Source organism: Scomber japonicus, chromosome 5, assembly GCF_027409825.1.
Source record: "Scomber japonicus isolate fScoJap1 chromosome 5, fScoJap1.pri, whole genome shotgun sequence".
NCBI lineage: Eukaryota > Metazoa > Chordata > Actinopteri > Scombriformes > Scombridae > Scomber > Scomber japonicus.
The window spans coordinates 13822441-13846227 of record NC_070582.1 but is presented as its reverse complement, the minus strand read 5'-3'; the positions used below and the strand labels follow the sequence as shown (position 1 = coordinate 13846227).

Below are 23787 nucleotides of genomic sequence, written 5' to 3'. Positions count from 1 at the left end.
TGCACAGCAAGAAAAAATGAATATATATATATATATTCTCTACAAGTTATCTATATTTAATACAGTCCTATCAACAAGTTAAATCATGTCATGCACAATATTGCCTCTTGGGCTGCCTTATAAGCTGCTTGTCCCTGTACAATCAATTAAGGTATTTACAAATTCAACAAATATTCTACAAAAAAAAACTTGATGCAAGTTAAGAGAAAAGAAAACTTGATCCCATCTGAAGGCCCTCAAGTGTAGTTAGTACAAGTGAACACATTTTGCCTAATAGAAACTGAATAATGTACCGTATCAGCACACACACAGACACGCATACGCAATTACAGATATCCATACATTCATACACTGCAGAAATATAGTCAGGTAATCTACATGACGACTGCAGACTTTGAAAATGTACCACACATGGTTTTAATAATGTTTTAGATTGATCCAATGTGGGTGAGTTTAGCTTCTTGGAGGAATCAAAGCCTGTTCTGTGTCTCAAGGCATTGGGAGGTGTCTTTAAAAAAAAGATGACAAGAGTATATGAATTATTCCTCTCTCTGCAAAGTCCTCTTCTCAACTCATCTTATCTTCTTGGGTGTGACTTGTGCAGTCCTACTACAGTCTCTGTTCCAGTAAACAAACTCTGGAAAATGACTTCAGAATGGAATCAGCGTTAGAAGACAAGGCACTACCTGCTGAAGGCGACCCAGCAGCACTGCAGGGACTGAGGCAAACTGTCATACCCTTAACGTTTCCCACTGGCCTTCAGATCAAGCTCAATAAGTGGAGGTCACATGCAGGGCAAAGATTATGAGGTCATATGACGTGCCATGCAGCATTTCAGCTTCATCCTTCATACTGTAGGTGCAGTTGGGGCATTCAACAGAGTGGTGATAGATGAAGATGTATCAATGCAGTAATCCCATGCATGCTGCATGCACTGCTCCCAATAGTGAGTTTCCAGACAGTTCACTTTATATATATACACTGTACATGATCTGCCGTGTGCATGGTAAATGTATGATGGAATTACACAAACGAATTACATTATTAAATACAGATTCCTGTACAAGTGTTTGTGTTGGGAAAAAAATACATGGAGTAACAGTCATTTAGACACGGATTACTATTTGAACATAGTAGATAATATAATAACCAATGACAAAAACAAATATAGTTCAGACGAGCACTGCATAGTCCGTAAGAGATTCTTGGTAAAAATGCAACGCTTGTTAATCTCAAAGTGTTAATTTATATATGGTTTTAGGTCATATCAGGTAATACATGCACTGTTAAAATCAGATGTCTTGTTCTACTACTTCTTGTTTCTTTCCTGTAAATGCTGCTTTGGCTTTAATGAGCCATGGGTTTCCAAGCTTCTCCATAAAGATTTCCAAATGAAAAGGTAGATGTCGTTAATGAGTTGTCTGCATTTCATGTGTCAAATGTGGTACCAGGGAGGGACATGTGACAGCGAAGCCATGCGGTGGTGGGACATCCTTTTAAGAGAGATGTGGGGATTGAGCAGTCAGCGCAGCACCTCCGATTGGTCTGTGAGACTGATTGGCTACACAAAGGAGTTCAAGGAGTTCATGGCATTTATAGGGGATGGGGCCTCCGAGCTCTCTTGGCCCTCAGCAGTCTCCCTGCTGGCACTCTTTCCGCTATATTGACCGATAAACGAGCCATCCTCGTTGAACTGTCCGTCTTCTCCTTCCCCGTATTCAACTAAACTGTCGTCACTGTCGTCTCTCTTAACTGTCCCATTAGATGGCGTGCTGCTCCCTTTTAATGGTTTATGGTCCTCATTGTCACTGAAGGAGAAAATAACATGCAGGTGTTAAAGGTGAGATGATGTGACAGATGCAACAAGGAGATTAGTGATCACTTTTTTAGATGGAGCACTGAACTGCTGATAGTTCATTTTACCACAACCTACTGTTAAATTTGATAGGTCATGGTAAAGGTGTTTCACTGATTAAAAATAATCTTCACTCATTAAAAGCTTCCTTAAAATGTATTCTCTGCTATGCAACAGTGAACATTCCTGCACACTGCACAAGAAGCTAATTTGAATTTGGCTTGCTCCATGTCTAAAAAACCGTAGCTATGAATGATTAGTTGGTTTCCATCAGGCAACAGGGAAATAAATCTCAAGCAATGGTATCCTGTTCAAATTCCCCTTGAAACCAAGTTTGTATGTGAAGTGGTAAATGTGTTGTTTGACAAAAGCATTTCCCCTCGCAAGACAGAGGTTGTGATGAAGAACAGAAAATCCAAGGCAATGATGTGAATAAAACTTGGTAAGCAACGTTCCAGCCAAACACCCCCCATGGCAAGCATGATAATAATCACAAGTTAGCAAAATGCATGAGAAAATCTGCAAAGAAAGTTTTCTTTGGATATCAGATACTCAAAAACATTCCACATACACGAGTTGAACATCAATGAGATAAGATCACAAAGCCATCACAATGCTGAAATGTTGCATGTTTTTGAATTTAAATGTAATAGATAGTCAGTCTGTTAATGAGAGCAGTTAAATAAGATAATTCTATGCACTTGACATAATGAAGGCTTGATGACCAAATATTAAACTTGATGACAGCCGTGAAAAACCCAGGATGCTTTTAAAGCAAGCGTTTTTCTCCACAGTGACTTGACTATTCACTGACCCTGCTCACATGCTGGACTTACAGAGCAATGACCTTCAACCCCACCACCCCCCACACACACATCATCACCCTTACCTTTCCTACACCCTTGCGACCAGATAGGGAGATCCAGCTGCTATCCCACACAACTCAACAGTTGACTCCCAGAGATGATTGCACAATGCACACACTTGGGACGATTTCTTTTTTAGAAGTGTAGCACTTTAACAGGCACGTATGCTGTGCGTGTACTGTAATGTACACAGTCTGACATACTTATAGTATGCTCCTACAGTCAAACAAGAACAGCTCAGTTGAGTTAAGTTATGCCTTTATTGACATACTGTAAGGTTTCATCTGAGCTTAATGGAAACAGCATGGATATAAAGTATACTCTCACAAAGGCACTATAATATTTGTACACTTTGCCTTGTGATTTATTGTCTACTGTGTTTTTTGGGTCGATGTCCATAGTCCTTACAGTTTGAACAGGTCCCTCATTTTACCTTCTCAAACTACATGAGTTTCAAAGGGTAAGTCTGATGATATTCTATAGTTTTCTTATTGCCAACAAATCCCATGAAAAGACCAAAACCAACAATGAATTGATCCTACTACTGCCTGTGTGCCATAGACCTCCATAGTTGTCCAAAAACTGTTAAAACTATATCACTGTGCCATGCTGTGGATTTATTACAATAAAGATATGCACTGTAGTTTATTTTGAGTAAATCCCACACACACAACAAATCTGTTGCTGAAGATAGTGCCCAGTAAATACAATTTTAACCACTGCTTAAGTAACATTTTCCATGAATTTTAAGAATATATTTGTCACCTATTTTAAAAATTCAAACTGTCAGTAGGAATATGGACTTAGGATAGACTATTGAGAGACAGACAGATGCACTGTTGGTTTTGGTCTTTTCATGGATCTTGTTGTCAGTAACAAAAATGTAGAATATTTCCAGTCTTACCCTTTAAAAATGACTACAAATATTAAAGAATGGCTGCTGGCCTGTAAAAACAGCATTAACCAACTCCAGTACACTCATTGATGATTGTTTCCCTCAAACATGCTGATAGTTTCATATTATATCCATATGCATCTATACACTGTATATCTATAAATAATAATTCAATTCAACACATTATTGCCTAGAGCAAAATTTCATATATCAGATCTCCACACCATGCATATCACATATTATATATATTCTACATATATATATATCGATATGTATTTATCACAGCATAAAATCCATAGAACAGATTTGTGTATACATAATACAAAAAGGAATATAAAATATAAAAGCAAGACCATCTTATAAATTCACTTATAAAAAAAACAATTTTCCAAAATGCTAGCTATACAGGAGTAAAGTGCTTCATTTTTCTTTATTCTGCGTGCGATTGGAGAAGCAGCCTAGAAACAGGGTGCTAACAAGCATAGCTGGATAACTGCTGTAAGTTAGCAGGAATTCAGTGAGTTTCAATCATATCAGGGTTGTGTATGTAAGTAGCAATACACTAGGCAAAGTGTTAATACTATATCATACTGTACAGATGATGTATATGAGTAGCTTATTAGTTAGAATGAGATTTGAAGCTCAGGTCAGTTTAGGATGTGTTGCAAATGAATCTAGCTTATATATTTGCTTCTTATATCAATTTTTGAAACACCAAACTCCTCATCTCGAGAACCTGAAGAATCCTGCTTCTCAAATGACACCCAAATGTCATATTGAGGACACACACAGTGTAGAGTCCAAAACAGGTAAGTGGCATGTGCCATCCAAGACGTCCCAGAACCCAGATTTAAAAAAAATCTTGTGCTTTACGGTGGTAGAAGTTCAGATGGGGGCACTTCTTGTTGTTGTTATGACTTTCTGTGATTGAAGATCCTGGGTCAGTTATTGATCAGCTGTAAGGGTTGACAGGAGGGAAGGAGTGCAAAGCTCCAGCCCAGCCAGAGTGATCAGATCTGGCCGAAAGCAGGGACGGGGCAAGGGCTGATGGGTAAAATGGGCTCTGGGGTCTCCAGAGGCTGGAGCACTTTCTCTCACCTGTATTCCCCAAAGGTACAGTCATCGTCTTTCATGGGCTGGAACTCTGGGTCTGTGTGTGCGTCCTCCTTCTCTTTTACTGAGGAGAAAACAAGCAAAATGCCACAGTGACGGAAAATAAGAGACAATTACGATAGTGTGTGTCCTGTATTTATGTGTAATATTGTATATAGTACGGAAATAGTGTAAGAAATACTTTGTATTGCCTTCATTGCTGTGTTGACTGGTGCTTATTCTTAACTGAATGTGACTGAAAGTAACGTCAGCGTATTGGTGCCACCATGAAAACAAAAAGCTTGGTTTCTCGTAAAACAAGAAAACGTTTTAATTGTAACAAGATTACATCAACTGTCGGTGTTACTTCTTGTTCTTGCGATAAGTTTCAAAAAGTTTCAAAGTATGTCATGAGATTAAAATGATCACTTATAATGTGACAAGGAGCTGGTTAAAATGAGAAAAAGAAGAACCTGAGCATTTGTCAAGGTAGCAGCCATATAATAGGAAAGCTGTATTAATGCTTTCATATGCTCTCAGTGCAAAAACAAACCTATATTCTGACACTATGTTAAAACCTAATCTTAAAATCCTATTAAACACAACTGAATGTCAGTGAATAAAGCATTAAAGTGTGGGTTAGGTGTGTTCATGCCAGTGCTTGTGCAATACTCACCAGGGTATTTCCCTCCCTTATTCCTCTGGATGAAGCAGATAATGAGGAGGATCAGGATGAGGAGAGCGATGGCACACATGAGGCCAATGAACCATCCCTGAGTGGCGATGTCTACTTGTCTGCTCGCCACAGCTGGCCAAAGGAGGAGACAAAGGTTTAACATTCAGGACTGGACTATCTTTTCCCAGTGGGATGGGGGAAATAGAAACAATTATGAATAATTATGTAACATAATTATGAATGTATGTCAGCATTAAATATCTTAAGCATTCATCTAGTATTTACTTGTTAGACATTTCAGCTCATGAGTAGATCATGATTGCACATTGTTACTGAAAATTACAACTTTCATGTTAGAAGAGTTAGACTGAACTAATAGTATACAGTATAAACAATGTACTGTAGGAAATCACTCATTCTCTCACAAATACATACACAGAGAGTCACAGATAGACACAGACAATAACAGTTACACACAAACATACACAGAAGTTTACTGAGAGTGATATAAGGTTAAATATTATAACGCTAAACATATATCAAACATCATATCTATATGAGAATGATATCCGATTTCTTTAATAACCAAGCGTACGAGACTGACTTTAACTATGTTGAATTTGAACCACACAGTCATGCATACTGCTATACACTGTCTCTACACAACTACAGCGCATGCCTCGCATATAAAGCGACCATGACACATCTGTTAAACCCATGCTTGACTGAGTTATAATTGCAAAACGACACAAACAACTACACAGTCTACACAAGAAACAATGCAAAGCCAGGCCAGGCCAAGGCCAAGGCAGAGGCGGCCGCTCGGGAACTGCCTCACCTGGGACCTCCACCACTACCTCCTTGGAGCGGTGGGGTGCCTGGTCGGAGTGACCTTTGGCCACCAAACGCACCCTATAGGAGAGGCCCTCCTTTAAGCCCTTGAGCATATAGTTCTGAGAGCCGTTCACGAGCTCTTTCTGCCACTCCTCTTGACCTTCACCTGCAGGAGGGACGTTGATGAAGAGAGGTACGTTTGAGGGAGTGAACACAACTTCAAATGGGCCACGGAGGTCAAGTCAACAACGGAAACATCTACTGGCATGGTGTTATACTGCAGGTAAAGCTATCTATATTAGATTTAATTAATGTAATGTATGGAACTATGCAGTTCTACAAAAACAATTCGATCTTTGAATCAATTATACATGTGGTGATGAGCTAAATATGGAAAGTGTTTGATGATAATATGATTATGTTTTTGATAACTACATTTTCTAAATTACTGTATTCTATGATGATGATATCTTCTAATTGAATTTATTAAACAGTAGGTGTGAGAGAGCCATACTACATCAACATAGTGTTTTTCATCCTCGCTGAAGGTGGATATAAATGGAGAGCACTTCAGTCAAAATCAATTGGCATAACAAGAATGTTTGTCTGCTCTTTATGATGTTTTTTCTACACAAGCTCCTGAGAGATTGTCATGGGAAATCTAGTCAGTAACAGGTCTGGATAATTAGCAATCCAATCGCAGACAGCCTCGTTTATCACATCTGGGTCCACGTTTGGCAGGAGCCAGCATCAACGTGACTGCCAATATTTCTGCTCACCTGCGCAAGCCAATAATAAAGTAGGAGTCTCTTGCCACCTCTGCGGAACTGTCAGAAATACAGTTGTGTTGCTTTGCTTACTGTTTTTTACTATGTATTCTACATAAACGTTTTTCTCCGGGCCCCAGTACTCCCAACTGATCAGGGCCCCTTCCTCTCCCATCGAGGAGTTAACGTTCCCAAAAGGACTCACAGCCGGCGCTGAGCACACAAAAGAAAAGACAACCATCAAGATTTGTTTGTTGGTCAAAGGACAATCCAATAACTGCCAAATGATTTAATTGTGGTCCCATTAAATGTTCTTAGGATCACTGAATCTAGACTTCTAGCCTTACACAATAGCAGTTTCAGTCAGGACACTAAGCCAGAAAACATAAGAATACACAAAGCTGATCATATAATCACATCAGGTACAAATCAGACATGTAGTGCGCTAAGATCACAGCAGTATCTGTACCCTTGTGGGACGGACGGTGTGGAGGAGACGGTGCAATGGGATGAGAGGTTTGGATGCTCCCTGTAAACAATATGGATAAGGGTAAAGACCGCACAAAAACGAGAGACAAACACACAAGACTCAAACACTGTCCACACAGGCAAAGACACCATAGACACTGAAGTCAATGCACACAATTCATTGGCATGCCAAGCAAAGCCTTGCCATGCATGGGAAAAAGCATCACCAGTAGCCACCATGAAAGAAGGAAGAAGGGGTAAATGTCGCCAAAGGCACAGTAAAAAAAAAAGGCGTAGTGCTTTGAAAAGTCTAGTTTTATCGTATGACATTAAAAAGGCACATGTCACATAGCATCTTTATCTGTGTAGCTTTGAACTTTTCTCAGCTTTGAACTTAGCAGTGGAGCATTTTTGGCAAGCCGCAGAATTTGACAGAGGCGAAGGGGAAAGTGCTCAAAAGAAGAGTCGTGCATGCCTGAGGTGTTTTTTTTTTTCTTCTTTTTTTTTGAAGCTACAGATGTATCTGTAAAACATGCATCAGTGCATCACTCTTGATACCATTGGTACGTGTGCCCTCATCTCCGTCAAGCTGTGATATTAGAGCTTGTAGAGGGAAACAGGACACAGAAAAACAACAGGACAGGGGTCATTATAAGATGACCCCCCCGTTATCTGTGTCACTATGTATCAGTGAGACATTCATGTGGTCATGCTGTGTAATATAGCAGTGAATTAAATATATGATCGGTCTGAGGGAGGGCTTCATGACAGCATGAGTCACCTATTGTAACAATGCAACTGGATCACACTCATGTTCCACTACACACAGATGAGGAACTTATGTACAGTATATCATGCTTTGTAAAATGCTAAAAAAAAAAGATTTTATAGAAAAATGCACATAACACTGTGCAATGAAAGACTGAAGAGGAACATTTTACACACACAGAACACATGACAACATCCTCCTGACTGAACAATGGGGCTACAACAAGCTATTATTTTCATTAAGCTTTTTTTTTTTCTTCGATTAACCTTTTAGTCTGAAAAGTGAAAAGTGAAAAATGCTGTGACATCTTCAAATTGTTTTGTGCTACCAAATTTACAATGATATAAAACAGAGCTGAAATCAACAAGTGTTAGAATTTGGCTTACAAATTGTTGTGGATTAATTTGATATTGTTTGACTAAATGATTAATCGACAGCAGTATTATACAATAAACACAACACCAAGCTTCACAGTTAAGCAGCATTTCATTGTTTGGAGGAAAGCTTGTCAATGTAAACCGATCATATGATCAGTAGATTAATGGCATGTTTGGGCACTCTTACCTGCGTTCTACAGAAGTAATTGATATAATGATACAGTATATATGATTTATGCTCGTCTAGCTTTCAAATAGGAGGAAAAATGCATGTTATTTTGGTCATTTTCTTCTAGACGTCTGCATTTGATGACTTACCTTCGTCCATGATGGTGACAGCTTCCTGTGAAATGGCTGGGCCTGCTCCCTTGTCTGTTTTCGCATTCAAATAAAACTTGTAGCGTGTGCTGTACTTGAGGTTGAACAAAGTGACTGAGGTCTCATTGGCGGGCAGGGCCAGCTCCTCCACTGGGCCCAGCTCATTGGAGTTATTGACTACAGGGGTGGAGGATGGGTGACAGAATAATGGGATGGGGTGGAAGTTGGGAAGTAGTGAGGTAAGTTGAATAGAGGTATGAGGAGGATGAGGGAGAGGGGTTGGGTTGTAGATGGGGTTTGAGTGTCAATAATGACAGAGGTGGAAGTGATAGTAATTGTACAGAGGTGGAGGGTTCAGGAATAGAAGGCAGGAATGACAAAAGTTGATTTGTTAATTTATGTTGTTTTAATCTAGGCAATATAAGTTCACTAAAATGTTCTTAGACTGCTCTAACCTTTTATTTTTTATTAATTTATCTCTTATAATCTGAGTTTGAACAGGATGACAGTACAACACATGAAAAAGAATGACATAACATGACAAAACTACAAACTACATGAACGAAGGTGACATTCAACACTAGGCAAAGGCATAAAAGTTTAGTTAAACTCAGCACTATGGTTCATTTACTGTCTTCAAGGGAAAAAAACAACAAACACTCACCTGGCTGATATTTGAGGGTATAGCCAGTGATGAGCCCATTGCGGTCACGAGGAGGATTCCATTCGAGGGTTAGAGAGTCCAGTTTGGGGTTGGTGATGACCAAGGAAGAAGGGGCTGCTGGCACTGCACAAAACACAAATAATACATGAAGTTCTCAGCAAAAGAAAATTAATTACAAAGTCACTGTAAACAAATGATTAAAGAGAACAGCATGTAAGTTTATGTCCAATTTTAACAGTTAATGTAGTATTAATTGACTATAATTTGAGGTTTAAAAGAGATTTTATAATGTACTGAATACCAGTCATGATGGATAACATCAACGCCAGTGTTTTATTAGTGAATTGTTAAATTTTAATATTTACTTTGGTAACTCAGCTTAGTATTATCCAGTTTCCTGACCATTTGGTTTTAAGGTACCCAATATGGACATGCATTATGTGTCAAGTGTTTGAGTTACAGGTGGAAAATGAATATATCATGTTCAACCATTCATAATCTAAAATTTACATTTACAATACAGTTACAATACATACTTGTGCATAATTGTTTTGGAGAAGTTTTAATTTTTTGTTTTTTGTCACAGATTGTGGATTTGATACTTGATGATGTGGTCATGGTTGCTGGGTGACAAGCATACAAATAAAATCTTACAGCCCCGCTCTAGTCAAAAACATGTTTTGCTTTTTCTTAATGCACTTCTTTGATGTTTGAGCCTCACTGTACAGACTGGATTAATGAGCAGAGTTTAATACAAGTATAATATAAGTATTATTTTTGCTTTTTTTCTGCTGGAAGTGGAAGGTTTCTCTGTGCTCACCTTAAATGTGAGTTTAAGCAGTGAGTTTCCAGTAGTTACATTTTTGGAATAAAAAATATTTGAATATTCATAAGTAGTAGATGTTATTTTAAGAATGTTTGACAAGATAATTGAAAGTTTTTGTGGAAAAAATATGTCAGACACAATTAATTATTCCAAGCAGAAAATGTTTATGTGTCTTAAAGTCTGCTGATATGAAAGAAAGAGTAAGACAGACAGTTCCTTCTCTTACCTCCTTCATGTGTCTCAAACTGCTGGGTGGGGCTAGCAGGGCCTTCTCCCTTGCCGTTAAAAACCTTGACGTTGAATGAGTAGAGACTGAAAGGATGTAAACCAGGCAGCATGCCGTGGGTGTGGTTTCCACTGAATGTCAGGATCTGCTTCTCTACATGATGGGGGTTATGTTTGTGCAGGCTGCGCTCTCTCCAGTAGTACACCTACAAAACAGAGTTAGTTTACAGTAAATGCTGAGCATGTTTTGACATTGGTGGGATTGCTCTACCTGTCACACCTCATTTGTAAGAAGGTACCTTATATCCTTTGAGATATCCCCGAATCAATTCATGGGGTACAGCATCCCAGTGCACCTCTGCTAGAGTGCTGTTCAGTACAACGGCGTGCACATTTTTCGGAGCTGCGCTTGGTACTGTACAATAGACAAGGAGCACAACACAACAGCTGAGTACAACAGGAAACATACTGAGTAAATGTTAAAGGATACACAGTGCATTTGCAGCCCAAGGCTCTACATTTTGCAAAAGTCTAAAGAGTCAAAATAACTTACAATCCTCTCCTGAGTAGCCGTGGGAAATAGCAGGCTCAGGTCCAGAACCATGGTCATTCACAGCCTGAACTTTTAGCTCATACGGCACAAACGTGGGCGTTTCAGACACCACAAACTTGGAGTTGTTGGCTACGGTCACTGTCGTCCACTCACTGTCTATCGACTTCTGCCTCCACATCACTCTATAGTGAAGTCCTGGACCATTAGATTGGAGGCCTGACAGTGGCTGCAGAAGACAAAGTGTTATATTTAACTAGTTGTTCAATAGCTGCAGAAGATGACTGCTTGCAAATTGTGTTGTATATGTTTTTTAGTGATTAATAAAATCAGAGAGGAAAGCAAGAACAAAAGAACAGTGAATAACAAAATCCTGCTTCACAACAAAAGCATCCTTTCATGTTTCATGGTTCTCCCTGGACAACAGTAAATGCCTCAGGATTAAAACAGATCTCAGGTCTTGTATTGCTTTATTACCTTCCATGAGATTACAAGATTGTTATTTACGGTTCCATGTCCCTGTACACCTGTCGGATTCTCGTCTGGAGCTAAAAATATATTGAGAAAGACAAAATGAAAAGTTATGCCAAGGAACACCTTTCCCTGTGGATCAGATCAACAGTGATTTCCCTCTGATATGGGACATCCAACAACCAACCATCTCCCTTTAAAATGTTTATTTACAACACATAAGACAATTTGCTCTTAGAAAATATCAACAGATTTATATTATTAGTAGTATAGTTTTTTTAAGATTTTGTTGGCATAGACACCTTTATTTAGCAGTAGATAAACAGGAAACATGGGAGAGAGGGGGGTGTGTGACATGCAGGACCTCCAGCCGGGATTTAAACCGGGGTCGGCTGCGTATATGGCATGTGCTCTAACCACTCGACCACCTGCGCGCCCCAGTATTTTTCTTTAAAGGATATAGGCAGACTATAATTATAATATATATATATATATTTATATCAGCTGAGCGACTACCTGCAGGGTCCGTCTTAAACATCCTGGAGGAGAGGCTGGGACGGCTGAAACCCACAGCATTGAGAGCCAAGACTCTGAAGATGTAGTGGACGTAGGGGGACAGTTTGAGGTGAGCTGTAGTCTTGGTTCCAGGGACCTCAGTAAGATTATGCCAGTGACCTCGATGGTGGAGTGAGTCTTCATACTGGATCAGAAATTCTGTGTGGAAAAATATGTGTAAAGATGATCTAACAGTGTATTTGCATGACTGGAATGAATGCTCTCAGGTTTTTTTCTTTAGGACAACTCAAAAATGTCTCCCAAAAAAAAAGCTATTTCCAGCAGTGCTTTGATGCTTCAAAGAAATCATGAATTAAGTCTATAGTATCTAAATGTTTTGTAAAACAGTGAGTATTTACAACATGCTGACCATAGTAATAGACAGTGGAGAAATGGCTTATGCTGAAGAAGTGGTTTGATACAATTCTGTTGATGTTTCGGTGCTCCTCCTGTTAAAACTTACCATAAAAAACTACCATACATTTTGCAGACTATATTATGGATTGATCAAAATGGAGGTTCAAGATTTAAAGATTATTCTGATTTATTCACACTGCCTTCCCAAGCAGAAGGAGAGGCACCCCCCCCACACACACACACACACTAAAGACATACTCTGAATAGGACTGTTATGTTCATCCCCAGGGGTCCAAGTGAGCTGAACGCTCCTCTTTTTCTGGTCTGTCAGCTCTAGGTCAGTTGGGGGGTCGGGTCGCTCTGGGGGAGATACAGCACAGAAAGCAACATGATCAACACACCAGTTTGGGATGACATTCATGCCGTTTTGTATAAGCATTTATAAAATGAGTAAGGTTCATGCCACAAGAACATGTAGCACAAGCACGAGAGGATATGTGGTTACATTTATTTGCGTCTGTGATACTAGAATAACAATAAATGCAAAGTATGTTGGTTCAGCCAAGTACACGTTTCAGTTTCTTAACATGTTCTGTTTGAGGATGTTATTTACCCTATGATACACATGCAGACCCTGCATCATGCATACGAAATGACTGTAACACCCTACTTGAGCATCTTCCGTAATCACTCTGCATGAAATAGAGTCTCAAGCTCACTGGAGAGGCTAAATTGATGCTCACATTTTGGAATTGTTATGATAAAGCGGAATGCATGCTTGGAATATATGAGTGATTAGGAAATGGTGCATTTAAAAAAGTTCCCAAGTGATTCAATGGGGAGATGTCTGCTTTAAAAAAAATCTCTGCATTCAAATGAGAGTGGAATTTGCCTATTTACATCAGTGCTTTAATGCATCCAAACTATGCATTTTTACTAAAATGAATAAACACCACAATTTATTGCAAAAGCTTACATAAAAACACCTGAAACACAAAAGAAATTAATGTTGAAATCAAAGTTGAAAATACAAATGTAAAGACGCTCAGTGATTGTCAAAAACAAACAGTATCTTCAGGCCATAACATGCTTAACTTAACGGAAACATTCAACAAACAACAGAAGCCCATGTCAGCAGAGCACATCTGGATGCTCATGTGCTGCAGGTTTACCGTAGACAACAGCTGGTGTTGGTGTGGCCTCTGCCAGGTGAGAGCACAGGAGCAAAAGAGGGAGTTTAGTGGTCAGTCATCCAGAAGAAAACAAAGAAGATTATCTGGCTTGCTAAGAAGGCAACAATCAAATATTCATGCTGCTGACATGATTGTTGACTAAATCCTCTCCGACGCTCTTAAGTAAACTCTTGCGCAATTAACCTTGAAGGGCTGAAAGGAAATCTGTTGAGTAAGTATTGGATAGATTCACTTTTCTGGGAAGACCTGAGGTAGAGAGAGGTTCCACTTTAATAATTTGTGAGTTTGTTTAATGCATCAGTGAAAATGAGCTCCAGTAAAGTGGTACATACCGATAACAGTGAGCTCAGCACTGGCTGAATCATGGTCCAGAGTGGTGTTCACGATGCATGTGTACACTCCTGCATCATTCTCTGTCACATCAGTGATGGTGAGGCTGTCAGAGTCTAAAACCAATCTGTAGAAACAAAGCATGTATACAGTTCAGGAACATGAGATTCTATGCCGTTATTTAATCCCTGTCAGCACAAAAAAAGAGGCATTACTGATGAAACCCAAACATCATACACAATAACAGTAAGACCTTGTTATATTTCATGCAGAGAATGCAAAAAAGAGCAAAAGCAGGGTTAACGCTATACAAAATCAGACGTCGACGACGAAGAAGTGAGCACCATCTCTGACCTCTCATCATCAGGCAGCTCTCCGTCGTCTTTGAGCCAGTTCATGGTGGGGACGAGCGAGGAGTCGTGTTTCACCTTACACTCAAACACCACAGACCTGCCCCTCTGAATCACTTTGTACTCTGGCTGCTTCAGGATGCGGGTTGGCTCTGATGGGAAGGGATGGAAAAAAAGGTCAGGTGAAGTTTAAACTGTATAACTTTATAGAATGAATATAAAAATATTTAATATTAAAACTTATAACATATCATGATATCATAACATTGTGACTTTTTTTTGGTGATAAAATAGACATAAAATAAACAGAAATATTTGATATTTTTAATTTGAATAGCAGAATTGACATTAATTACTGGTAATTTCCTTTCAATCAAATGATTGAAAGGACTGAACTTGTCAGACATCACACTGTAACATCACTGTGTGTAAATAGCCAGGTGTGTGCACACTCACCTTTGACCTCCAGGTAGACGTGATTCTCAAAGATGCCAAGGATGTTTCTGGCCACGCAGGTGTATTTGCCACTGTTTCGGGCCTGTGCTACACTAATCTCTACAGTCCCGTTGTCGTGCATTTTGTACATGTCTCCATCCAGGGTGCCAGACCGACTGTCTTTGAACCTGAGACAGAGAAGCAGCAGCTTTAATCTTTTGAAGAATCATAAAGCAACACTTAAAGCCCTGTTAAAAGTTCATTAACTCACCATGTAATTTTAGGGATGGGCGACCCGAAGGAAGCGCAGTCCATCAGGACTCGGTGATTTTTGATGACTTTGTAGACTATGTTAGGTGGTGTCAGCACTCTGGGCGGCTCCGCTGCAGTGAGGCAACAGCAATAATTTCAATGTTATTACTACCCAGAAATCAATGTAAATGGAAAACAACATTCAAATATAAATGGATCCCTGCTCATATATGAGAAACTTACAGAGGACATTGACAAAGGCGTTGGACAGGAGGTAGCCGTACTCATTGGAGACATTACACTGGTAGACAGCACTAGATCCAGTCTGTACATCTGTGAATATGATGGTGTCATCCTCCACCTTTCTGCTGAGGTCCTTAGGGGAATCTGTTCATGGACAGTAGAGGGTATAGATGTAACTATCGCTCTGTACATCTTATAGAGAAGCTTCTGTAGGATTAAACATGCTGACAGGGTATCACAACTTTACTACTTTTTCAGTATTGATCACAATTTGCTCACAGAATGGGCTGTTGAAAACGGTCAAGTACCGAAAGCTGGCACTGAATGCTGGGTCAGATTTTTCTGTTTACTTCTTCATTTCAATCATAGTTTTGGTCATATTACATTGTATTTTAAGTTATTTTAACGTTTTTTAAACTCTTGTATTGCATTGTACATTCTTTAATGGTTGCTTTTTATTGAAGCATAAAGCATATAATTTTGGGAAAAGACACCAATTTGCTTTCTTGCCAAGATTTAGAGAGGGAGATTGATATCATTCTCATAGGCCAAATATGAAGCCACAGCCAACAGCTGATTAGCTTAAGCTTTGCATAAAGATTGGCAACAGGGGGAGACAGGTAGCCTTGTTTTACCACAGGTAACAAAATTACTGACCAACATGTTATATCTTCTTTGTTCAATCTGTACAAGAACTGAAGTGTAAAAATGACAAGTTGTGGTTTAACAATGAACCATGGGTGCAGTGACTTGCAGGAGTCTCTCTGTTGGTTGCCTGGCCATCTCATGATGTGTGATGACAAGCTTTTGTGAAGAAAGTGAATAAATATTTCAATTATCAGTGCTTTGAGAGATAATTGACTGACTACTGATGTAGAATTTTTTCTTGTTTTTTGGAGGGAAAAAAAGTTTGGAGAAAAACATCTCAATATTCTTCAGTTTAAAGTATTGAAAAAAGTATTGTCGTAATTATAAAAAAAATATCCAACCCCACAGAGAAGAAAATGCTTTACAGTACCAATGTATATGCAAATCTGTATATGGAAAAAAAACTGTTTCAACTAATGAAATTAAACAATGCTCAGCTTATATGAAAATGAATTAAGCCCTTTAGACTGGAAAATGAGTTTCAGTTAGAGGGACATGGTGCACTTACTCTCTATGGGGATGCCATTCATCGCCCAGGTGATGGAGGGCTTGGGCGTGCCACTGGCCCTGCAGGTCAGCACACCGTTCTCTCCTGGAGCTAGGACAAGGTTTCTGGGAGAACCACTGATCCAATATGGAGAGGCTGAGAATAGAGCAGAGCACAGCAGAAGGCTGGAGAATTAATCACTGAGCACACTGCCCTGTTGGCATCTGTGCATAAATCAATTATGAGATGCAGGAAGAGGGAGAGCGATAAGACAGAAAGAAAGAGTGACTGTGGCCTGATGGGATAGACTACTCTGCGTTTCATCACAAACACACCTTTGACTGTGACACGGATGATGTGGTGAACTGAGCCAAGACGATTCTTGGCCATGCAGCGGTACTCTCCTGCATCCGATTCAGACACATCCACAATACGCAGAGTCTTCTGGTAGTACAGGAAGGATGTGCGCTTGGCAGGGAAATCGCCGCTCACTTTGGTCCAGGATATATTAGGGGTGGGCCTGGATTAAAAGAGGAAGAGAGGGAAGAGACAAATACAAAGAGTGATGATGACAGTCAAGCAGATGGGCACTTGAGGGATTTGGGACTGAAGAAGTGGCGGATTCTTTTACTTACAGTCCTTCGGCAATACACTCCATCTCCAGCACCTGTCCTCTCAACACCATCTTGGAGCTGGAGGGGCCATTTGGGATGAGGAAGGTTGGCCTCCTCTCATCAACTGGGTCTTCTGCAATTACACGCAAGTAAAGTTATTACATCTCCTCTGCTACAGCCCACAACGCAGTGAAGATCCAGGCCTGAACCGGTCCTTTCACATTCACACACCTGCCTTAACTGCATCCTGCAATGGGTTTGCAGCACACAGGCATTAAGCCACATCGTTGCAGATACTATTCTCATATTTTATAGTTAGATGTAAATTTTATAGCTGTGTTGTATTTTATTGCCCTGTTTTCTGTGGGTGTTTATTGCCAATTAACTGCCCTCTGGGATTATAATAGAGACTCAAATGAATATAATGTACAAAGATTTGGGAATCAGAGGAATGAAAATTAGCTTTCTGCCACTAAATTGGCAAATGAGTAATCTGCTAAACTATCTACTCGAGTAGATTTTATGATGATGGTGATGAGGATAAACATCCCTGCGTGCAAACAGTTTGATGGGAATCAGACTGCTTGCTGTTTCAGGTGTGGCATTTTGTGGGTATGCCATTAAGACAAAGAAAAAAAAATTAAGCTCTTTTAAACAACAAGAAATGAAATGAGATGAAAATCATTGGTGACAGGTGACTAACAAGTATGTGCGCTCTAAAACTAGGCGGGGTGGCAGGGAAAGAGTGATTTTGAAAATTAAGACTTCAGCTGAATGTTTGAGAGAGGCAATGGAAATGAAAAAGTATTAATTAAACATTTTAGAAGTAAAAAGTCACGTTTTGATCAAATTAATTGTTAATCGCCAATGAGAATGTAATAATTCCTTTCAATTACAAAGTCATTCATTTTCTTCATAATTTAACCAATTTGTGATTCATTATTTCAAAGCTCTGTTGTCATTTTCAGGATTGTACAGATGTTTTTACATGTTTATTTTACACAATCAGTTTAGTCAGTAATGTAATAATCATGCAGAGCTCATTTAAGTCATTAATAGGAGGAAATTAATAGTTAAGAAAAGGTTTTTGATTGGAAAGAGCAGGAGTGAGAGAGGGATAGAGAATTAACGTGGACTCTTGGGTTTGAGGGTTAGTGCTAGTGGGTAAAGGCTACAGTTTGGAGCTTTAGGTTGGGGTAAACACTAGGGGGTGCCAGATCTCACCGCTAAAGAAATCAGTGAAATTGTGAAAAGCCTTGGATTTCTGGGTTGAAGGGTTGGTGTTAGTGGATAGAAGCTAGGGTTTGGAGCGCTAGGTTGGAGGGGTTAACACTAGGGGATGCCAAAACTCACCACTAAATAAATCAGTGTCATTGTAAAAAGCTGCCATTGTGTCATTGATTGCATCCACTGTAACACAACAGAAAATCAAACACGGCACAAGTTTAAATTAATCAGGCACATGCTTTGACAACTTAACATGAGAATGTTCAAAATTAAAACTGCCAGAAAAAAAACACAACAACAACAAAAAACAAACAAATAATAACAAATAAAACAACAGCAAAAAAATTTCAGATGACTAAAAAGTCACAAATGTGTAACGATCGTCACAAAACTGTAGTGGGAGCAGTCCGCTGTCATGTTTACTGCAAAGGCTAGACTGAATGAGAGCCGTCTTTGTTGTTGGTAGAGAGCGCGTATACAGAACGTCCCATAGAAGTAATAAAATGAACGCATGCTTGGCAGATAGTAGAAAGAGCCTTGAGAGCTCTGACAATATGTCTTTTCAGCTAGATGACAACCACTGGCGTCTCTGAGGATTGAATCAGATATAGGAAATGCCATTTTCCTCCTACACAGTCATACTAGCACATACTACTGTAAATGAACCGTCTCTTGTGCACACCACACACATACACACACACACATACACACACGGACTCAATCACATCATTCTATTTGTCTCAGTTATGCTAGCTGCATTTGCCTTCCATTATCTAATTTTCTTCTGCTGACACACAGAGTCAGACTTACGGTTGAGGACCTTGACGGTGATGGGTTGTTTCTGCTGGATGGTTTGTGTGTGTGGGAAGCGGGCGTAGCAGATGTAGTCATTCCTGGAATCCTCTCGGAGTACATTAGAGAAGTAGAGGTCTCCACTCAGGGACTGGGACACTCTGCTGCTCTGAGGAAGCCTCTGGAAGTCTGAGGTGTACAGCAATTTCAAAAAATGCATGTTAAATGTGCTATAGGCTGCCTTCTTTGAAAGGTGAAGTCATCAGAATAAAGATAACACAGAGTAATGTCCTTAAGTTTTCATTGAAACAACTTTCTATTGAAGACATAGTCTCTAACCGCAGTGTGTTTTGTTGATTATCCAAAACAACAGGGATATAGTTTCTGGAAAGATTTGCTGTAATTGAGGGCCTCAGATAATTATCCAGTCGCCTCTACTGCACTGAGGTGAAAGCATGAACTTCAGAAGCTATCAGAAGACTGAGACTGAAAGTTCATTCTTGATCATGATCATATCTTCCTCAGAAATGTATAAGAGCAACCAAGTGGATCTTGTGGTGAGATTGTTTTGTCATCTGTTGTTTCCAAAGTCAAGAATGAACATTCAGTCTCAACTTTTAAGGCACAATTGACAACAAGTCCTTAAAGTGCTTCCAAGAACCCCATCAAAATAGGGAATCTGCTTAGGGAAAATGAAAATTCTTATCAAAATTGTCCAAATGACTATACAATACACTAGTAGAGGTATTAAAGCTCCTATTCGGGTGAAATGACCCTTTAAAATTCAACACTATTGCCTAAGAAAATCAATAAACAAATGACATTGACATTGGCAGTGGCACAGTTGTGTTTCTCAACATTAAGACCACATTATCCATAATCCCCATGTCACAAATGGTTACAATTATTTACACTTATTAAATTAATATCAAAGTCTAAAAATTAATGTTAATATAATGTGCATATTAAAATACCACACACAGGGCTTTAACTCATTTGACAGCAGACATAACGTTTGTCACACACTGTGTTATAATGTGTACATGTATGCAGCTAAAACATCATTTTCCATGACTGAAGCACTCACTGTTGTCCATCCAGAAAATAATCGGAGGAGGAAGTCCGGCTGGGGGTTGACACAGCAGCACCAAGGACACACCCTCCTGAACAACGATTGGCTTAATCTTCTCCTTTGACCATAAAGGGGACCCTGGAAAGAACACACACATCAATGGATGTAGTAGTCTCATAATTAGACATGAAATATGGGTTGCTAATGGACTGTCGTTGGCATGATGACAGGTGACCAGGCGAGATGAGAGGGATGATGCCTTACTGAATTACAATGTGCAAGAGGAAAAATACAAAAGGGATATTCAGCTCTAGCTCTAGTTTCGTGCTGCTTTCTCCATGCAACCTTTACCTTTCAGCAGTGCTCCAAAGATGGAAAACGCAACTTAATTGTTGAAAAATGAAAATAAATTGATGTCCATATTATGAAAGATATGAATGGCATAAAAAAATGGAAGAAAAGCAAAATGACATGTAGAAAATTAACTTACTGGATTGCCGTACAACAATGTTGTTTGAAACAGCGGCTCCATGCTTGTTCCTTGCTGTGCACTGGTACACCCCTTCATAATCTTCAGCCTTAACTCTGCTGATGTCTATCACCAGAGTCCCAGAGTGGGGCTTCACGGTCACATTAGGGTCCTGCTCTATGTCATAGTGGGTCCCATTTCTCGTCCAGGAGAAACTATGAGAGCAGCCAAAGCAGTGTCACAACATTGTAGCTAATATTCACTGATACCATATTGTGTTATGATAATCTGCTGATGTGCACAACCACCATTCGCAGTGTGCTGTAATATAGGGCTAGGCTTAAGAAGGTAATGAAATATGTTACAAGACTAGTTTAACCTTTGGGAAATGTTGGCTTTTCGGCAGGCAGTTACACGATCAATACCAATCACATGTCTGTCAGTTAATATGAAGCTATGGCCATGGTTAGCTTAGTTTAGCTCAGTTTAAGGAGTGGAAGCAGATAATTAGCTTCAGCCTACCTGGTTCTGTTCAAAGTTAACAAAATCCCCCTACCAGTGCAATAACAACTGGATGTTTATTACACTTTGGTCTTTAAACAGATTCAACAAAAAAGATTTCATGTAATATGTTAATTAAGGAGCTTCGGAGTTGGTGGTAGGTTTTGGACAGTGCCAAGCTAGCTGTATCCATCTGTTTCCAGCCCTTGCTAAGCTAAGTTAACCTGCTCTTGGCTTAACTTTGTATTTACAGTACAGACATGAGCTTAATATGAATCAAGAGAGCTTGTTTCCCAAAATGTCTGTGGCATATAGATATATATATGTATTTGTACTTCTATCCTTTTGAATAGTTTTCTCACATATAGTACACATAGTACAGTATGCAGTACCAGCATCAAGAATGCAAAATAATGGTTCACAGATTCCTACCTGGGATGAGGTTTCCCCTTCGCATCACAGTGGATTATAATGTTCTCCCGTGGGTCGATGATGTAATCCTTGTGGGATTGGTGAGTTATAGTCGGTGGCTGCGGCACTAAAAGCGATCAGAGAGAGGGTGCTATTCAATCATGACCTTTACTGCATATCTAAGCTTTTTTCTGTTGCTGTATTGACCATGCAAGCAGTCATTACCAATCACATGTGGACTTATCACGCTGAATCAAACCAGATGGCTGTTTGCTGACAGACACAAAAAAAGCTCTTACCACATGTGCAACAGCAAAAAGGCATGCAGAACACTCAGGTACATTTCACTTTATTGTAATGAGCCAATGCTTAATGCATTCCCATCAGCGCTGGGGAGATAACTAATGGACTATGACAAAACAAATGAAAGGTGAACTCATGCTGTTTACAATAAGGCTCTATGGAAAATGCTATACCACTGCAGAAACACGCAGAAAAAAACAAGAAAAAAAAGATCACTGCATGCAACACATCCACTGCAAGTCACACTCAGCATTTTGCCAAAATATAATGCAAAAATATGATAAAATATAACCCTTAAAGCACAACAAAAGAGCTACTGTAGCACAACCTCTCGGGTAAATTCACACTACTTTCAGACTTACATCCTTCCAGAACTGATAGTGTTTCCAGCAAGAATCAGCAAACAAGAAAAAAACAATGTGACAGTAAAGAGAACCAGACATTAGTGGTTAAAAATAAATCGTCCTGCATAATTTCTGCTTCAAAACATGGTTTGGACAAGGCTAGTTCCCAGTTGAGGAATGCCAGTCTCCTGTGTTGAATGGCTCCAACCAAACAATATGTAGAAGATCTACAGAGGCGCCACAATGACATCATGCTGTGGAGCTGGAAGTCAAAACAGTCTTTATTTTCCACATCAGTCACATTGAGGAAGACGTTGTTGAACAGTGTTTGCTTTACAAATCCAAGGCAACAAAATATAAACAGTCTCCCATATTAAGGGTTTAGAAACGAGAATCTAACCCTACTAAAGGTAGATACATAGATAGATTATATATCTATGGAGAGAAAGAATGAATGTGATACTGTTGAGCAGTGTTGAATAAGATTATTTTCTGACTTTAAAGCTACTTCAGGAGCAATACAAGGGGAAAAGGAGGAGTTAAAGTCAACTTTTCTCACTGCGAGAAAACTAGGGCTGCAACAAATGGTTATTATCATTATAAACTGTCAATTATTTTCTTAATTAATTTATTAATGGCTGTTTCTATAGAAAATAGTGAAAATATCCATTAACATTTCCTGGACCCTGAGTTTACATATTAAAATCAACAGTCCAAAAATCATACATATTCAGCTTGCTTTCCTTTTTTAACAAAGAAAAACTGCAAATCCTCACATTACAACCAGAAAATGTTGAAATGAAAAAAAATACTGACTGAATGAATGAATTATCTACAATTGACTAATACATTAATCGATTTGTGTTTCAACTATAGATAAAACTGAGACTTGACATCAGCTGATTTGAATATTTGAATGTGTTGTTTGGAGTGTGATCTGTTGCCTTACGGTCTAGTGGCACCTCCAGTGCGCCGGCGAGGTGACCCAAGAACAGGACCAGCAGTGCTGCATCCATCCTCCTCCTCTCCATCATCGGTGTGTGACGCAAAGGTCTGCCCCCAAATACAGCGAAGCGCCGCCTCTCTGCTCAGTCACACTGTCTGAGGACACGTGCACATTCACAACTACAGGGAGGATGGGAAAGAAAGAAAAAGAAAGCGTCAGAGATAAGAGGATAGAAAGGGGAACATAGATTACTGGGTTGAATAGCACGTCCAGTTACTGCGGCTATCAATCATAATACTGAGTTTGTTCTATTTTGTGTTCATCAGCTGGGGAGAGAGAGAGAATGAGAGAATGAGAGAGACATACACATACAGCTCTGGCCACAGATCGATGTTAGTTGCCATGCACTGCATTTTGCTGGAAGCTATCTTCTTGATCTAGAGCTCTCCAATAGAGACCAATGCAGCCCTCATGGGCTCATTTTGCTCAGCTAATCACTGCTGTGGCTATGATGCCATTAGGCCTCTGCCATATCGATCACATCAGTTGGCAGATGACATGCCAAGGGACAAGACAAGGGGACACTCACTTTACTTTCCATTTCA

General features: G+C 39.5%; 1 protein-coding gene across 8 annotated transcripts; it reads right to left on the bottom strand.

Annotated features, from left to right (window-relative positions):
• Window positions 1-1561: 1561 nt before the first annotated feature.
• LOC128358433 (neuronal cell adhesion molecule-like) lies at window positions 1562-23270 on the bottom strand. Of its 8 annotated transcripts, XM_053318700.1 has the most exons (29): window positions 23186-23270; window positions 22255-22266; window positions 21611-21716; window positions 20699-20892; window positions 20224-20346; window positions 19155-19325; window positions 18471-18527; window positions 17139-17250; window positions 16839-17023; window positions 16525-16659; window positions 15369-15512; window positions 15145-15256; window positions 14895-15061; window positions 14443-14590; window positions 14091-14215; window positions 13738-13767; window positions 12824-12925; window positions 12170-12367; window positions 11660-11730; window positions 11186-11411; window positions 10932-11047; window positions 10634-10838; window positions 9582-9704; window positions 8918-9094; window positions 7079-7198; window positions 6223-6384; window positions 5385-5516; window positions 4715-4793; window positions 1562-1808 (listed from the first exon to the last, which is right to left on the bottom strand). In XM_053318700.1, exons 1-29 carry the CDS (start codon window positions 23268-23270, stop codon window positions 1562-1564), a joined length of 3864 nt encoding a protein of 1287 aa, XP_053174675.1. The 8 variants fall into 8 exon arrangements, with proteins under 8 accessions (XP_053174675.1, XP_053174676.1, XP_053174681.1 ...); XM_053318701.1 differs by lacking the exons at window positions 7079-7198; window positions 22255-22266 and having other exon boundaries at window positions 6223-6435; window positions 23186-23267; XM_053318706.1 differs by lacking the exons at window positions 6223-6384; window positions 7079-7198; window positions 13738-13767; window positions 22255-22266 and adding an exon at window positions 5798-5802 and having other exon boundaries at window positions 8914-9094; window positions 23186-23267.
• Between the last annotated feature and the right edge of the window lie 517 nt (window positions 23271-23787).

What these genes read in the sequence shown, in the direction of transcription:
- LOC128358433 (XM_053318700.1), bottom strand. Translation starts at nt 23,270, where the DNA reads ATGATGGAGAGGAGGAGGATGGATGCAGCACTGCTGGTCCTGTTCTTG. An exon ending in CGCCTTTGTCAATGTCCTCT is followed by an intron (nt 15,257 to 15,368) that starts GTAAGTTTCTCA and finishes GCCTCACTGCAG; the next exon opens with CGGAGCCGCCCAGAGTGCTG. An exon ending in TACCCTCAAATATCAGCCAG is followed by an intron (nt 9,095 to 9,581) that starts GTGAGTGTTTGT and finishes CCACCCCTGTAG; the next exon opens with TCAATAACTCCAATGAGCTG.